The sequence below is a fragment of the Pelophylax lessonae genome (genome assembly GCF_965119305.1).
Source record: "Pelophylax lessonae genome assembly, chromosome: 2".
In the NCBI taxonomy this organism is placed as follows: Eukaryota; Metazoa; Chordata; class Amphibia; order Anura; family Ranidae; genus Pelophylax; species Pelophylax lessonae.
In genome coordinates this window covers 326527889-326547235 of record NC_138769.1, presented here as the reverse complement: position 1 = coordinate 326547235, position 19347 = coordinate 326527889, and the positions used below count along the sequence as shown (strand labels likewise).

Here is a 19347-nt window from a genome sequence, read left to right as displayed (position 1 = left end):
CACAGGTATGAAAATTATTATTGATGAAAATGCCATTGTCTTGTTCAACACGAGTTCCGTGCTCTCATGAACTATCCCCCCTTAAGACAATTTATCTTGTTACAAACGTGTAAACCAGTGATACTTGATATAAAAGCTAAAAATGATGATTCATCACAAATATAACATATTGCTCTCTTTTCTTGCTTGATTCTTCTGTTCTCCAGAAGTTCTTCACAACCCTGCATTACATACACCCTCTCTTTAGTCTTTCTATCCTCGGTACCTAATGCTTCTTCATTGTCTTCACAGCTTTTGACTACTCCTTTCCAACATACTTTTATTTTCAGCAGTAGAGAATAAAAAAAAAAAAAAGTATTACTTTGTTCCACCATACCCAGCCCTATTTTTTTGCAATACCAAACACAGAACATAGAAAGTCTATATTCAACGAATTAGTGCTACCAAATGATCACAGTAGTGTACTGTATAAATAGATATGCGCACGTTATAAATACACACATACATACATGCGGATATACATCACGCATTAGATCCTTAATTAATGTCCAGTGTTTTTTTTTTTTCTTCTGAAAAATGTTTGCTCTTAACATCTGGATGTAAACACCAAAAACAGCTTTACGCACTGATCTTTGAAGGTGAGAGGTGATGTCTCTTCAAGCATTCTTTGTTTCCCCGACTCTCACATAAGCAGGCTCTCCACACTCTAGCAGGCAGTAAATGGCCAGTCCCGTTGTCCAAATCTTCTTAGACTTCTGTATTGCTGTCCAGCTTTTATGCAGGAAAAAAATGCCCTCTGTACTATAAAGTTAGACATGTTTAGGATGTGTCTTTTAGTTCAGGGCTATGGGAAGGCTGCTGGGCTAAATCACTAGAAGGAGACTGTAAGTCTGGACCTCGATCTACAAAGAAGAGGATTTGAAAGGCACACATAAACTTGTTTTCTAGGCAAATATATACAGATGCCCAAAAGAGGAACAACATGTTACATTTTTTATAATCACAGCATGACAATATGAAATAGGTAAATGACGATCAGTGCATACAGCAGTTTCATCCACTTTCAACCAGCTTTCACCAACAGGCAAGCCGATCAGAGCAACATAGTCTACCTTTTGTACATGGTCTAGCTCTCCTGAGCTTTAATCCATTGTTTCATGATGCTTTTGTTGTCTCTGATTAAAGATGATCAAAGCTCTTAAAATACACTGGCAGTGTGCCCAATACACTCCTCTAATCCAGTTCGCCTAGTACATATCTACCAATTAGCCATTTTCTCCTTTTTTTTCTCTTTTTTAATGAGTTAAAAAGGTTCTGTTGAAAGATATGGGTTTTGCACAACAATTGAAATAGGCAGCTTGCAGTTGCAATGCTAAGTGACCCCAACTGCCCTGTTGTGACTCATGCAGAGTGTAGAAAGCTTATAGCATCCCACATTCTGAAACGGCTTTATACAGGAAAAACCTACTTTTCTTTTATGTAGGTAAACCCCAACAATTTTTTAAGCTATATTTAGTCCATTAAATAGAGTATTGAAAGTATTTTGTTATATCTCTTTCGTAAGTGCAAAAAATACACGTTGATCCTGCTGGGAAATTTGTGAGCCGATAAGTTTCCTGTGCTGTCTAACTGTGCTGCACTCTTTTTAAGTACATTGTTCCAAACTATTTCTACAGCCTAAAAAGACCCCCTGGTTATTGAGAAAAGGGAAGGGGGAAGTGTTCTGTAGTCCCATTTCCTGTCCTAAGGTGGCAACACTACTGCTTCATAGATTAAGTGCAGTGAGCGAGCGTTGTCACCCTAGGACAGGAAGTATTTTACTGGCAGGATCCCCAGGTGAAAAGAAATATTAAAAAAAAAAAAAATGCAGGAAAACAGAAAACTAAAGTAGCCAGCACATCCAAGGACTGGTAAGCTGCAATGTATAAAATTATTGGCAGTGGAAAATTTCCACAGTCGCCTTCAATTAAGGAATGAATCACTGAATTCAACCACACAATCAGGATGGAAGAGCTGCTTACTCTGCTAACCAAAACTACAACAAATTTAGAGACCTGTGGTTTACATGGATGGAATTTTCCACATCACCTAAATTATTACCCGTCCTCAAATAACGGATATTCCCGAACTTGCTAAACTACTTGCCCTGCTCGGGTGCTCCTTCCCGTCAGACACCTCCTCTCCCTTACTTTCCCCTCTCCATCTATCCAATTCCTTCTTTTTTCTCCCTTTCTTCTCTTTCACAACCCTGAAATAAAAGTGGCCCCTAATTGTTATGGTTCCAGTCTCTTCTAGCAACTTTTTCAGCTGGCACTGTACTTCCTAGTACTCAATACCGGAACCCAGCTTAATTTATAAGCTGTCACTATGCAGCTAAACTGACTCCAGTTTTACTTCTGTGACTGTTCAAGCGGTCACTTGGGCCCACCACTTGTTTGCTGTTGGATTTCAACCCACACCCTACTCCTTCGATTGAACTATAGTCAATGTTACTTGCTTGTTGTTCTGAGTATTTGTTATTCATGCCTATTTAGATATTAATGCACTACATTTGCCTGAATTTCCTTGCTGTGCCAAGAACTTAATAAAAACTTTATTCTTTAAAAAAAAATAAAATAAATAAATTGCTCGAGGTTTAGATACACTGGGTTTGGTAGGCATACGCTCGTATGTAGCGTAAAGTTGGAGTGGACCTTATGTTAAATTTTTTTTTTTTTTAAAAGAAAATCTTTAGAACTATGGCTATAACCTGTACCTATCACCTGTTCACGGTTTTCTAACCCTCGCAGAACAGTGCACATATACTGTAAACATTTCAGCTTCGCTTGCGTTTGCCCAGAGTTCCATTTTCACAATCTCATAATAAGATTCACCTGATCAACTTATATTTAACTGTATTTCAGGGAAAACTAAAAAAACATATTTAGTACATCTTGGTCATACATGCAAATGTCCTCATATTCTATCCATTCAAAAAGCTGAAATTACATAATACATAATGGATTGGCCAGGAATTTTAACTCACAACTTACTGTGCTCCTAACTTCCTGTTTGAGCTGACAAAACAGTGCCTTTTCTGCAGTGAAATTCTAATCAGCATTGTTCACCCTGCCTGCTGGTCTACAGAGTTCCTTTCCTAGCAAAACAATACTACGTCTTTGACCTACGAGAGCCTACCCATAATGTAAGGAAAGGGCTTTTGGGATATGTAGATCTGGGGGCATGCTTTTGTCAAAAGGATCTAAGCTTCTAGACACTGCCCCTGCAAGAATTTAACAAGCCCAGAGATTATGCCACAGGGAGTAATAAAAGATTTTTTCTCACTACATGAAGAAAGTAAAAAGTAAAAAAATTGTGCAATGACATGCTTTAGAAGGGAAGAAGGTTATGTGAAGGTACATTTGGGTAATGTCTGCACATATACCAGTATCTCACAAAAGTGAGTACACCCCTCACATTTTTGAAAATATTTTAATAATCCTTTTCATGTGACAACACTAAAGAAATTACACTTTGCTACAATGTAAAATAGTGAGTGTACAGCTTGTATAACAGTGTAAATTTGCTGTCCCCTCAAAATAACTCAACACGCAGCCATTAATGTCTAAACCGCTGGCAACAAAAGTGAGTACACTGCTAAGTGAAAATGTCCAAATTGGGCCCAAAGCATCAATATTTTTTGTGGCCACCATTATTTTCCAGCACTGCCTTAACTCTTGGGCATGGAGTTCACCAGAGCTTTACAGGTTGCAACTGACGTCCTCTTTCACTCCTCCATGATGACATCACAGAGCTGGTGGATGTTAGAGACCTTGCGCTCTTACACCAGCATGCCCCACAGATGCTCAATAGGGTTTAGGTCTGGAGACATGCTTGGCTAGTCCATCACCTTTACCCTCAGCTTCTTTAGCAAGGCAATGGTCATCTTGAAGGTGTGTTTGGGGTCGTTATGTTGGAATACTGCCCTGCGGCCCAGTCTCAGAAGGGAGCGGATCATGCTCTGCTTCTGTATGTCAAGGTACATGTTGCCATTCATGGTTCCCTCAATGAACTGTAGCTCCCCAGTGCCGACAGCACTCATGCAGCCTCAGATAATGACACTCCCACCACCATGCTTGACTGTAGGCAAGACACACTTGTCTTTGTACTCCTCACCCGGTTTTCGCCACACACGCTTGACACCATCTAAACCAAATAAATGTATCTTGGTCTCATCAGACCAAAGGACATGGTTCCAGTAATTCATGTCCTTAGTCAGCTTGTCTTTAGCAAACTGTTTGCGGCCATTCTGCGTGCATCATCTTTAGAAGAGGCTTCCTTCTGGGACGACAGCCACGCAGACCAATTTGATGCAGTGTGCGGCGTATGGGCTGAGTACTGACAGGCTGACCCCCCACCCCTTCAACCTCTGCAGCAATGCTGGCAGCACTCATACGTCTATTTCCCAAAGACAAACTCTGGATATGACGCTGTGAACGTGCACTCGTCTTCTTTGGTCGACCATGGCGAGGCCTGTTCTGAGTGGAGTCTGTCCTGTTAAACCGATGTATGGTCTTGGCTACAATGCTGCAGCTCAGTTTCAGGGTCTTGGCAATCTTCCTAAAGCCTAGACCATCTAGATGTAGAGCAACAATTCTTTTTTTTCAGATCCTCAGAGAGTTCTTTGCCATGAGATGAACTTCCAGTGATCAGTATGAGAGAGTGAGAGCGATAATACCAAATTTAACACACCTGCTCCCCATTCACACCTGAGACCTTGTAACACTAATGAGTCACATGACACTGGGGAGAGAAAAATGGCTAATTGGGCCCAATTTGGACATTTCCACTTTGGGGTTTACTCACTTTTGTTGCCAGCGGTTTAGACAGTAATGGCTGTGTGTTGAATTATTTTGAGGGGACAGCAAATTTACACTGTTATACAAGCTGTACACTCACTACTTTACATTGTAGCAAAGTGTCATATCTTCAGTGTTGTCACATGAAAAGATATAATAACATATTTACAAAAATGTGAGGGGTGTACTCACTTTTGTGGGATACTGTACTATACAAGAATAAAACTTTGGACAAAGTGCACTTATAGTATATGTATAGCCAAAACTCTTTTGTTTAAATCAATTAAATGGATGACAGGGAAGGTTAAAATCTCAGGGCTGGTTCACACCACATGTAGTCCAGTGTGTTTTTTTTTCTGCATCAAAAATGCATGGATAGTAGTTTATATGTTTTCCAATGACATAGTTCACACCAGTGCGGTCAGTTCCAGTGCATTACAGCTCCAGAAAATAAAGTAGAACATAGCGCTGGCTCTCCTCCTCTCCACCCAGCTGAGATCAGCAGGGAAGCTCAGCCCCTCCCGCTGTAGTGCTCGGATTGGAAGGAAAGCATAAATAATGGCTGTAAAATAAGGTATTTTGCTGAGTCATTTTTAAAAAAACACAGATACCGCACATTATACTTTCTTGTAAAAGAAGGGACTATAGGATTTCTCTGTAGTGACTTTACAACCACTTTAAGGTGAAGAAAGAAACAGGGGGGAAAAAATGCACCACAACGCATCAAAAAGGCACATGCAGAAACACATCCGGAACGCATCCCGTGTTTCTATGGTGAGAACCAGCCCCCAGTACGTTTTTTCTTTTTTTGCTTTCTGGTAACATTAGGGATATTTCCCTTCACGTCTTGTTTATTTCCCTTCACGTCTTGTTCTAAAGAAGCATACAGGGAGGGGTAGTAAATCGCTACAAAGGGGGTTCCCCCTCTTAGGCAGTTGTCACTATAACAGGTACGCCCAGATTTCCCTTCAACTCCTGTTCTGGTGACAGGCGTAAATTTTCCCACCCCTCTTTCTCGGTGACTGAGAAGGTGAATCTACCTAGTAGAAACACGGAAAACAATAAAAAGTTGACATGAAGGCCAATTTTCCCTATTCTATATATTAAAAAAAAAGGTTTTGGTTTAGATATTCACTTTTTTTTTTTCCCCCAGGCCAGTGAGCTAACAGATCCCACAATCCAACTCTGCCCATTCATACTTACTGAGATCTGATGCCCACAGCCTCCAGTTTGTTGACATCCAACACCCCAAAACCTATTTTCCTAGCTGTACATGCACAATAAAGCCTCACAGAAGTCTATGGGGCTCATTTTCCTGCATCTCCAGGACAAGGAAGATGGGAAGTAGATTAGCCTCATAGAAGTCTATGGGGCTCCACTGCATTAATGCGAGCAGGGAGAGAGATTTTGCGGCACTAGATATAAACTGGAGGCCGTTGATGTTGGATCTAAGTATGCATCTGCAGATGGGGAGGGTTGGATTTGCTAGTTCAGCTGAGAGGGGCACTTAATATTTAAGGGATGACTAGCAATACCTAATGTTTTGCACAAAATTGGCGTATAGCTGTTGGTCAGGCTGAAAAAGCAACTAATTACACTAATCATAGAAAGAAGCATGTCAAGTAATCATGCCCAATGTCAGTTTGAGCATTTCAGGTCCTGTATGTTTATATCAAGTGTAACAATATTCATGTGGTCACAAAAGTAAAACACTCTGGATTTTGCTGTATACAGTTGCAAGAAAAAGTACGTGAACCACTTGAAATTAACTGGTTTTCTGCCGTAATTTTCCCAAAAATATTATTGGATCTTTATCTAAGTCACAATAATGGACAAATACAATGGTATTGATTTACTAAAAACTGGAGAGTGCCAAACCTGGTGCATCTGCTGCGTCCAAGCAAGACACCATGGAATGCATTCCATAATTTACGGTAGGATCCTGTCCAACACTAAGTCAGTCAGTCAGTGCTAGTTCCAGGGTAGCTAGCCAACCTCCCCACGCTCTTTCAAACTTTAAGTAGCTGCCTCTGTGTTGATATAGCAATGTCTCCATTTTTAGCACTGAACCCATCTGTGTAATCCACATCTTGAGTGTTGGGGGGGTGGGAGGGGTCAAATGTAGCAAAAGGAGCCTGCGGGCCTGAAACAAGGCTCTAGTAGCTGCCTCTAGCATTCCTGCCATTGATTACGGCATCAAGCATACCCAAAATGCAGCGCTTAGGGTCTAAGGGGATAGACACCTGCAGGGCGGTATTCACTGTGGAGATAACCGAGCCCCAATATCTATGTAGCTTCAGGATCTCCACAGCAAATTAATTAGGTCTCAAACATCTCCATTACATCTAGTACATAATGGATCAGGGCGCAGGCCCATTGTGTGAAGCCTATATGGGGTGCGATTAATTCTTAGTAGGATATACATTTGGGGAAGTCTCTTTGCCACGCTAAGAGCAGAGCCTTACCAAATCCCAAGCCTCCTCCCACAGTTCACTAGGTATATCACCCACATCCCATTCCCATTTCTCGCATACAGAGATTGGGAAGCTTTCCAAGTACACCCCCATAAGCATGACATAACATGTGGAAATAAATCTCTTGGTAGGGGAGGTTTGTTGTATGTAAGAAAAAACAGGGGTGGGGGGACGACTCTGAGGTCCCAAGGGACCGCTGAGCCATCACAGCAGGTTTTAATTGCATGGAATAAAAAAGCATATTAGATGGAATACCATATTTAACCTGCATTTGGGAGAATGGAAGTAGGCCACCACTGGCTAGAATATGCTAAAGATGAGTCAGCAGAATTCATTTTTATGGCAAATTACTGCAGAAAACCAGTTAATTCCCAGGGGCTCACCTACTTTTTCCTACTACTGTATTTTAACAAGTACGATACACATTGATTGATGTGAAACCAAATGCTACAGCACAAAAAAAATGGTGTATTGTTCATGAATTATGGTAATGAAGAAACTGAAAACCATTATATCAGCTTGCCTGTATTTAGAGACATTTCAGCTAATTTGAGAGGGAGATCAGAAGGTGCTACTCCTGCCGGTGAACCTAAAATGTCAGGAAGAGCATTCCTACGTCCCGTCCTTGAAGAAGAGGCAAAATCCAGAACTGGCTCCACTTCTGTCATCTTTACCTGAATAACAAAGAGAAAACAAATACAATGCTATACAGAACACTGCAAAACTTCCAAATGTCTCGGTTATCAGTTTATGACCTCTTCAAGAAGACAAAGACCAAAATCCAAAGTGCAAGAGATAAAACCAATCAACAAGGGTATTGATGTCTATAGGTTATTTAACTGTACACATGATCTTTGCTCTTTGTGCACCAAATATATGCACAAGATGTAAGCTAAAAGATTGTTAAAGTGACTCTATCAGCTATCATTTATTAAAATGTTAAAGTAGACCTGAAACTTAAAAAAACTAAAGATTTGCTACATGAACCACTTCTGGACTGGAAGGATTTACCCCCTTAATGACCAGGCCATTTTTTTGCGATACGGCACTGCGTTACTTTAACTAAAAATTGTGATGCTGTACCCAAATAAAATTGATGTCCCTTTTTCCCACAAATAGAACTTTCTTTTCGTGGTATTTGATCACCTTTGCGATTTTTGTTTTTTGCTCTAGAAACAAAAAAAGAGCGACAATTCTGAAAAAAAAAAAAAAAAGAAAAAAAAAAAACACAATATTTTTTACCTTTTGCTATACAACATTCCTAATAAAAAACTTAAGAATCAAATGTTTTCATCATTTTAGGCCAATTTTTATTCTGCTACATATTTTTGGTAAAAAAAGTATACGGTATATTGATTGGTTTGCGCAAAAGTTATTGCATCCATACAAACTAGGGGAAAGACTTGTCATTTTTAATTAATTTATTTTTTTTACTAGTAATGGTGTCGATCAGGGATTTTTAGCTGGACTGCGACATTGCAGCGGACAGATGGGACACCTAACATTTTTTACACTTTTGGGGGAGACCAGTGACATTACTACAGTAATCAGTACTAAAAATATGCACTGTTACAGTACTAATGACACTGACAAAAGGGGTTAACATCAGGGGCTATCAAAGGGTTAAATGTGACCCTAGGGAGTGCTTTCTACCTGTGGGGGGAGATGGGCTTACTGCATGAACACAGAGACCTGTAATCCTAAATAAGAGGAACACAGGATCCCTGTGTTCATAACTGACAGAACAGTGGTCTGCCGTGTTTACAACGGCAGACCGCCGTTCTGTCTCCACAGGGAGCGATCGCTCCCCCTGTGGCCAATGAGTGTGCGCGTGCGCCCCCGCTAGCGACGACGTACAGATACGTCGTTTCGTGGGACACAGCCGACCTGCAGCAGCAATACTACAGTGGCTGGTCAGCAAGCAGTTATACAAAACATCTAGAAGTGTTAATTGTGCCTAGGTAGTGCCCTGAAAATGTTCTAGTTATCTGGAAATTCTCCTGAAACATTCGAGGATGATCAGGGATTTCTGTGCCTTTAGCCTCATAGATGTATACCGTGTTCCCCTGAAAATAAGACCAGGTCTTCTATTAATTTTGGCAACAAAATACACAGTAGGGCTTTTTTCCGGGGTAGGTCTTAGCATGTAATGTGTAGTTTCCATTTCATGTGTCCCCTATCTTCTCTTCCCCTCTCCCTCCCTGCCTCTCAGGAATCCCCAGTGAAAACCGAGTTAAAGTGGTTGTAAAATCCTATAATCCACTCTATTACAGGATTATATAACATACAATGTGTGTGTTTCTGTAATATCATTGTGCCAAATACTTTCATTACAGCGAAGCTGGGCGCTTACATGACCCGCCTTTTTTCCCCGCTCTGAGCCTGCAGAGGGAGGGGTCGAGATCCCTCGCTGACAGCCGGGAGAAGAGGAGGAGAGCAGCAGGTCAGCTGTAAGGAAAGTATTTGGCATAATATTATTACAGAAACACACACATTGTACATTATATAATACTGTAAAAGTGGATTATAGGATTTTACAACCACTTTAACCACTTCTGGACCACCCACCGCATATATACTGCGGCAGGGTGGCCCGGCTGTGCAAAATCACGTACATGTATGTGATTTTGTGCATGGTTTTCCAGGAGCGCGCACTCGCGCCGCCGGAGCCCCGTTCCCGCTGTAATTGGGCACAGCGGAAGCCAATCAGGCTATGTAAACAAGGCAGACCACTGTTCTGTCTTAGGGGAAGTGAGAGATCTTGTGCTTTAGCTAAGCTGAAACACAGATCTCTCTTTTCCTCTAGTACAGGGGTAGTGAATTAAAATTCAAGGAGGTCCGGTCACTAAAATGTTTTCCCGGCCGAGGTCCAGATCACAAGCCTGTGCCATTAAAGATTGTAAGATTTCCTTTTTTGCCGCAAACCACGCTCTCTAGCGCTTTTCTTACAGTTTCCTCCACACACTCTGGTAATACTCTGTAAATGTAAAACATCCCCAATAGTGTTCCTCCTTACATCAGGTGCCCCTAACAGAGTAATTCCTTATATGGGGTGCCCCCATCAAACTACTCCCATAAATCAGTTGCCACTGTCATGGTACCTCCTTATATCAGGTGTTTCCATCAGATGCCCCCTTACATCAGGTATTCCCTTCAGAGTGCTTACTTACATCAGGTTTCTTCATTAGAAGGCCCCCTTACATCTGGTGTCTCCCATCAGTGCTCCCCCTTACATCATTTGTCCCCATCAGACTGCCCCCTTACATTAGGTGCCTTCATCAGAGTGCCTCTTTACATCAGGTGCCTATCAGAGTGCCCCTTTCTTTTAGGTGTGCCCATCAGAGTGCCCTTTACATCAGGTATTCCTATCAGAGTACATAAGAAATTATAGTGCAGCGCAATCCTAAATATAACAACCACCAATATGATGATAATCAATAATAAATATATATCAAATCTAAAATATAGAATAGTCCAAAGTGCAGAGCAAGATAACCGTGGAGGAGAAAGTCCTTTGATACAGATGATGGAAATGAAAGCCCAAACAGACTGGTGAATATTCAATACAGTGTGCCTTCTCAGTGCTCAAAAGTTCCCACCACCGGGCATGTGATCCGCGGCCATTTTTAATGAATATACCAGGAAGTAACACAGCACTCTGCACGCTCTGCAATTTGGATGTTTTAATCAGGATACAATGTAAGTGCATATCATTTACTGCATAATAAAGCTTATAGCAAACAGAGAGCACCAGATCCTGTTTGATTCTTTTGCATATTGCGAGAGGTGTTCTGGAATTGATACTATTGACCAGTTAGGACATCTTGCTGAGAAAATCTCGCATAGCTTGTGTATTGATTCCGTTGGAAGCTGTGTACCCTGAGAGTAGACGAGATAAGCGCTGTCTGACCCTGCAGGGTCTATGCCATAAGGTGAGAGGCAGAAATTGCCTGGTGGTGGGAACTTTTGAGCACTGAGTGAGAAGGCACACTGTATTGAATATTCACCAGTCTGTTTGGGCTCTCATTTCCATCATCTGCATCAAAGGACTTTCTCCTCCACGGTTATCTGGCTCTGCACTTTGGACTATTCTATATTTTATATTTGATATACATTTATTATTGATTATCATCATATTGGTGGTTGTTATATTTAGGATTGCGCTGCACTATAATTTCTTATGTACATCAAAGGTGTTTTAGGTTGCCCTTGAGTGTCAGCTGCTAGTCCATTTATTATTCACATGTGTTCAGCGCTGAATTTTTCTTTTTAAATTCCCATCAGAGTGCCCACGGATGTCTATCTGGTGTCTTCCAGCAGAATGCCCCCTTACATCATTTGTCCCCATCAAAGTGCCCCTTTACATCAGGTGTCCCCATCACATTAGGTGTGCCCATCAGAGTGCTCCTTTACGTTAGGTGTGCCAATCAGAGTGCCCCTTTCCATTAGGTGTGCCCATCAAGAGTGCTCCCTTACATTATTTGTCCCCATCAGAGTGCCCCTTTACATCAGGTGTCGCCATCACATCAGGTGTGCATATCAGAGTGCTACTTTACGTTAGGTGTGCCCCTATTTTAGGAGTGCTCCTTTACATTAGGTGTGCCCATTAGATTGCTCCTTTACATCAGGTATCCCCATCACAGTGCCACCTTACATAAGGTGTTCCCATCAGAATGCCCCTTACATCGGGTGTCCCCATCACATCAGATGTGCCCATCAGAGTGCCCCCTTAACATAAAATGTGCCCATCAGCATGCCACTTATTTTAAGTTAAGGGGCACTCTGATGGGTACATTTTATGTTAAGGGACATGCTGATAGGCACATTTTGTTGTGCCCATCAGGGTGGTCCTTAACATAAAATGTGCCCTATCATTGTTCCCCTCAACATAAAATGTGCCTATCAGAGTGAACCTAAACATAAAATAAAGGGACATGCTGATGGACACATTTTATGTTAAGGGGCAAGCTGATGGGCACATTTTATGTTAAAGGTCACGCTGATGGGCACATTTTATGTTAAAGGTGCACACGGATGGGACATTTTATGTTAAGGGCGTGCTGATGGGCACATTTTATGCTAAAGGGCATGCTGATGGGCACATTTTGTTGTGCCCATTAGAGTGAATCTTACAGAAAATGTGCCCATCAGTGTGCCCCTGTAATTATCACACCTCACATACCTTAAGGCAAGCGGGGAGCTGTAGCCAGCAGAGGTAATAAGCTGCAGGGGGGTGGGAGCTGCTCCGGGAGTCTTGCTGAAGGGGGCAGGGCACGCATATAACATCATACCTCGCGGCCGGCCGAGTGAAGCCGCGAGATAAGCAGCAGGGGCGCACATGTGACATCACATCTTACCTCGTGGCCCAGCCTGGGAGCCACAAGATAGTAAGCAGCACACACAACATCATTGATTGCAGGGACGCCCGCAGTCCAAGCAACCAATGACTGCTGAGCAGTGAATTGGGGGATGTGGCACTGTAGGCTGGTGACCTGACAGTCTGTACAGGAGCGTCGCTCTGTCCGTGTTCGGACCACGGGCCGCCATTTACTGATGGCTGCCCTAGTACGTCCAGTCCCAGTTTCAGTTAGAAAGCACTTCTAAGAGCACCCCAAGTGTTAACCCTTTCCTTGCCAGTGTCAATTATACAATAACAGTGCATTCTTTTTTAGCACTGATCACTGTATTGGTGTCACTGGTCCCCAAAAAGTGTCACTTAGTGTCGGATTTGTCCACCGCAATGTTGCAGTCCCACTAAAAAACAATGACCGCCACCATTACTGGTAAAAACAAAATAAATAAATAAAAAGTTCATAAATATATCCCATAGTTTGTAGACGCTATAACTTTTGCAGAAACCAATCAATATACGCCTATTATGATTTACCGCTTTACATGCATTTTGCGTTTGAAATGCCGGTAAACTGCAGACCTGAACGCAATTTTTCTGCTTTCAAAAAAATGTCACTAACCTCAACTTCCTCAAAACTACTATAAGCAACTGAGTGTACATGTACACATAAGATAACATTGAGGAGAGTTCAGGGGCTGCTGTCAAAACGAAAACAAAAAATGGTCACTTCCCTCTCCTATAACTGGTCTTAACAGCAAGGAGCACTGGAAGGGCAAACGTGTGTCAAAAAAGCAAAAGAATTTCCAGTCACAACTTACCAACCAGCCTGCAGAATACATGTGCTCTAACTGTGAAGACTCTTTAACCACTTTAGCCCCAGAAGATTTGGCTGCTCAATGACCAGGCCCCTTTTTTCAAATTGGCACTGCGTGCCTTTATATGTATATATTCACTCGCGCCTCTGGATTGTAATTTCTGAGATGGTAAGCCGCAAGTTCAAATACTATAATGATAATTATGTATATGCAAGTGGGTTTATAAAAACTGCGCTAACCTCTGATTGTGTGGGATGTACAATCTCACTACTGTAATGTGCTTATGCTATATTAAACCTGCGCTGTGTGCCTTTATAAAATTATATATAAATATATCAAGAAAATACACCGTAAGTGATGTCACCATCAGTAAGTGCAAGTGTTTAGCTTGGTATATGAATACCAACCATAAAGTGCATAACAAGTGCTAGCTGACAAATATATATACAAATATTGTGCAATAACATATTTAATGTGCAAATTTGCTTAAATACGAAAGAAAACCAGGGACTGTGACATCAATGGTTTATATACAATCCATCCTGCTGTGCTGAACAGAAAGTGCACTGTGCAATATAATCCTTTCCGTGCCAAAAAAGTGCTGATGCAGTAGTGGTGTGACCCTCCACTTCACCTCGGGTGCCCAATGGTAAGGTAACTCACTTACCAGATTCCGTGGATTCCTGTTGGCTTACGCCAGCAAGAATCAATCTGCGCTTGGTTTCATATGCCCCGGGATCCTCATGTGTAGATGTAGGTCCTCTGGATACGGCTGGTGGCTCAAAGTGTGAAAGAAAAAAAGGCTCCTCGTCGTGTAGAGGGTTAAAAAACTCCTTTTATTTTTAGAAAAACTCTGCACACGAACATCAACGTTTGATAAGCCACTCTTCACACAAATATCATTAAAACGCCACTCCAAATTGTCCACTCGTAACCAAAGTAAAACGGATAAATATATAAAATGTCCGCTCGTGCCCTTTACAGCCTTGTTTCAGCCTTGCGGCTGCTTTCCAGAGTCTTTGGGTGAAGCTCACACTGAAACGCCGTACCCGGAAGTGGGAACTTGGCGTGCGGTTCACTGATGGGCTCAGAGCGAGGCAGCGTGCGTATCAACTTAACGCGTTTCGTCAGAGATGTGACGTCTTCGGAAGCTGTGCGTACGCTGCATGGGTAAGATTGCAAAGGGGGAGGACCGAATAGCGGAAACAGCTTCTGCATTCCCTATTTAATCTTACCTACGCAGCGTACGCACAGCTTCCGAAGACGTCACATCTCTGACGAAACGCATCAAGTTGATACGCACGCTGCATCGCTCTGATGTATATAAACCATTGATGTCACAGTCCCTGGTTTTCTTTCGTATTTAAGCAAATTTGCACATTATATACGTTATTGCACAATATTTGTTAGCTAGCACTTGTTATGCACTTTATGGATGGTATTCATATACCAAGCTAAAAACACTTGCACTTATTGATGGTGACATCACTTACGGTGTATTTTCTTGATATATTTATATATAATTTATAAAGGCACACAGAGCAGGTTTAATATAGCATAAGCACATTACAGTAGTGAAATTGTACAACCCACACAATCAAGAGGTTAGTGCAGTTTTTATAAACCCACTGCGTGACTTTAACTGACAATTGCGCGGTCATGCAATGCTGTACCCAAACAAAATTTACGTCCTTTTTTCCCACAGAGCTTTCTTTTGGTGGAATTAGATTTTTTGCGATATTAAAAAAAAAAAAAAAAGCCAAATTTTTGCGAAAAATTTACATTTTCTACTTTGACTGTTAAAAAATATCCAATATCTTTACGCTGATGATGTTCTTCTTTTTTTGTCCCACCCTCATATATCCCTTCCTCAACTTTTGGTGGAACTGCAACAATTTAGCTCAATCTCAGGTTTAGGAGTTAATCTCTCCAAATGTTCTCTCATGCCAATCAACCTCCCAAATTGGATGCAGATTTCCATCTTCTCCATATATCTTTGTTATGAGGTGTAATCACTGTATAGCTCTAATTTTTTGATATATGTTGAAAATGATCTGTACTGTTTTTCATGACTTTCTAATAAAAATCTTTTGAAAACAAAAAAAAAAATATCCAATATATTCAATTTTTGTCATATATTTAGGCCAAAATGTATTTAGCTACAGGTCTTTGACAAAAAAATTCTCAATGAGCATATTTTTATCCACTTTAAGACCGGAAAAAGTAGGTCTACGTCGCTGGACCCAGGGCTGCCACTGTGCTGCATTAGAAGCACAGTGAGCGGTTATAAAATGGTTAGAGTTATGGTCCGTTTATATCAGGGTGCCTTGCCGGGGCCTGCAGCTTACGCATGTATTTGCAAATGTGTGCAACTAAACCCCTGTTTTTAACGCATACTGTTAAACAGGTAAATTCGGTTGGCCGCAGGCTGGTTGGTAAGTTGTGACTGGAAACTCCTTGGCTATTTTGACGGGCTGCTTAAAAAACGACCAACTGCTCCTAAATGTTAGTTTAGCAGATGCAGTGTACATGAGGCCTAAGGCTCTACTGCTTCCGATTGCTTTTCTCAGGAGACTTAATGATGTCACTACTGTGCTGCTCACTGTTCTTTTTGCTGGAGGTTCTGACATGAGGAAGCAAAGCCCTGCCTCCACCAAGATGGCTATCTCCACACAGAGACATGGTACAGAACAAAACATGTTAAGTCAATAAGGAGGAAAGATTTGCTGCATGGTGACCACAGGCAAAGCTGCTGACTAGGCCTTTGTAGTTCGCCTCCCTTTTTTTTTTTTTGGGGGGGGGGGGGGAATAGCGTCCGGAGTTTAGTTCCTCTAATGAACACCAGCATTTCAGAAATTGAGAAGAAGCTGAAAGGTTAAAAGTGGTGACCTCTAAAGATCAGTTAATATTATTTAAAGGAAACAATAACAATGCATTATAGTAATGAAAATACTAAAACAGTTTGAATATTACAGATAAGTGAGAAATGAACATGAAAAAACATTTGTAAGAGGAGAAAAGCAACCCATAGGTGCGTTTGACTGGATAGAAAGCTATATACATAGTGTAAGCAGTGAGAAATGTTGTACTAGAGGATCTTGGCTCAAAAATGATAAGAAAAGTTTCTCACGGATAAAACGTGACCTGGAATTCTGTGGACATGACGTTCTGTTCCATGATATCGTGTGCATTTGTAATGAGATAAAATGGCTTTGACTAAATTGCACAAAAGTGTGCTACCTTCAGTAGCAGACACTGGACTGATTTTGGTGTTCCCACCTAAAAATAAAACTGAAATGCATAAAACCTGGCTAAAGATAATTAAATAAAGCTATCCCTTTAACCACTTGCTGACCGCCGGCCGCAGTTTTACTGCGGGAGGCTGGCTCGACTGCACGAAATTACATAGCCCTACGTCGGTTGTGCGCGTGGTGCTGGGGGGCGAGCGCACACTAGATTGGAGTTGCTATTACAGACATTGTATAATTGTAATTATATGTAAATAGCGGGATCATATCCATCACTTTTATTCAAAATTTCTTTATCCTTTTGCAATGTTGCCACCTACTGGCTAAAATATATAGTGCAAATAAAAGAGAAAAAAAAATGTACAAAAATGTTCGGTATAAGGAAAAAAAAGAGCAGATGCAATATAAAATAGTGAACCAATTAAATAAACATGGTGAAGCAGCATTTGTCAGGAATATCAGTTGCAATTTGCCAGTAGACTGAAAAGATTTGCCACAAGATATAAAGGTCATTTATGAAACTGGAAATAAAATGACCATTAACTGCATATTTTTTCAAAGCTTGGTACATCAAGATAGTGGCAAGCTGCATTCTCATTACTGTGACATTATCAAAGTGTCACAGAGCACCAACGGCAAGCGATTGCAGGGGCCTTACCTCACTCTTGTAACACTAATTAAATTTCTCTTACTTTGATTCATAGCCCTCTAGCTGCCCCTGTGGATCTGTAGGACCATCGGTCTATCTATTTCACAGACTGTAGCTCAGCATAAGCCAAAATTGTGTCAATTCATCTTTTATCATTGGGCGGGGATAGGTTTGTTAAAAGTGAGCCCCAATCTTTGGGAAAACAGAAAAATTGTGATTTTCTGCAGATTTTGCTAGACTGACAAATTTGACAGCAGGGTGGACAGGTAAATAGAACAGATTTTTTTTTCCCCTATACATAGACTTTAGAAAAGGGATCCTGTATAATCCTGAAATACTGCCCTAGGGTATACTTGTGACTGCCATACATTAAAGTTAAGAAATGGATATGAGAATTTTTTGGGTGTTAGCGACTTTCTGCATAATTTAAAATTCAGCGTAGTGCCATCCTTTGTCCACTATAAAACACCCAATAATGCACCCAATAATGGTCTCACTAGCAGTGCAACAATTCTAGAATGTTTTCTTTGCAGCAGAATTTTCTAAACTAAAAGATTTGGAGGGTTGGGTGTTCTGGACAGGTATTGAGCTATAAATTATTTATAAAATAAACAGAGCTCTACAATTCCTATTCTTTGCCTCAAACTATACGTTGGCCACTTTGAAGCATCTAATAAGTGGCCATGCCATATGCATAATAATAGTCATGGGGCTGGGAGAGAATAGAATAGCACACCATTGGGGGGGGGGGGGGGGGTTGGATTTAAACCAGGAAAATCTCTGTGCATATGAAGAAAAAACGGAATGTTTGTGAAATCTTACCGTAAAATTCGCCCACACATACAGTCTTCACCAAAGGGGTATTGACTTCCTCTCCACAGGAGTAGCTAGGCATAAGACTTGTTAGAAACAAAGCATTTACATAGACACACCCATGGGGGCTGTCCCACTGGTCCAATACCCCCCTGCAATCAGCCATCCCAGCTCAGTTTGGTAGCAAGCAGTTAAGTGTATAAGAACCCCAAAAGAGGGGCGGGGGGGCGACTGTCGGAGGACTCAGAGAAAGGAATTTTACAGTAAGATTTTACAAAAATTCAGTTTTCTCTTACGTCCTGCGACAGTCGCCACCCACTCATACAGTCTTCACCAATGGGGATGTCCCAAAGCAGTGTAGACATGAGGGGTGGGAAACGCAACCGTCAGAAAAGGCAACGCAGTACCCACATCAGAGAAAGGAACCTTACATGAACAGCAAGGGAACCTACTGGGCAACAAGAAAGCTCAACAGGAGCAACAACCCAGGAAAGCAAATAACCAAAGGGGGTAAACAACCCCAACAGTCGGGGACCCGCAACAAAACCAAGGATCCCTACGGTACTGCTGCACAGAGAACTTTGCGGCCAAAGGAGGCATCAGTTGATGCCAGAACATCAATTTTGTAGAATTTGGAAAAGGTGTGCACTGACGACCAAGTCGCAGCCTTACACACCTGGGCCACCGAAGCCTGATGCCGGAGAGCCCAGGACGTACTCACCGCTCTGGTAGAGTGCGCCTTGACAGGGAAGGGCGGAACCCGTTCCTTCAATGAATAGGCCTGGACAATTGTCTGTCTGATCCATTTTGAAATGGTCGCCGCAGACGCAGCCATACCCTTCCGAGGTCCCTCAGGAAGGACAAAGAGAGAATCCGACTTTCGAAAGGATTCCGTCGACGACAGGTAAACCCTGATCGCCCTGACAACATGCAAAGAATGTAAAGCAACCTCCTTAGGATGCTTAGGATTCGCACAAAGGGAAGGTAAAACAATGTCCTCATTAAAATGAAAATCCAAAACCACCTTTGGAAGAAAGGACGGGTTAGGTCGCGTTAGGTCGCAAGACCACCTTATCCCTATGAACCACCAGGTAAGGGGAGCGGCAAGACAGGGCCGCCAACTCCGACACTCTGCGAGCTGAAGTGATCGCCACCAG

At 41.8% G+C, this 19347-nt stretch overlaps 1 protein-coding gene across 1 annotated transcript in view; it reads right to left on the bottom strand.

The window, feature by feature from the left end:
• Positions 1-355: 355 nt before the first annotated feature.
• Positions 356-19347, bottom strand: part of LOC309546154 (cAMP-dependent protein kinase inhibitor beta-like) — a 56783-nt gene continuing 37791 nt past the window's right edge. Inside the window, exons 2-3 of the mRNA XM_082245694.1 lie at positions 7836-7986; positions 356-902 (exon numbers count right to left, since the gene is read on the bottom strand). Of these exons, the coding sequence (XP_082101820.1) occupies positions 820-902; positions 7836-7980 (228 nt within the window). The 5' untranslated portion in view covers positions 7981-7986 and the 3' untranslated portion in view covers positions 356-819. The remainder of the gene's footprint in view (positions 903-7835; positions 7987-19347) is intronic.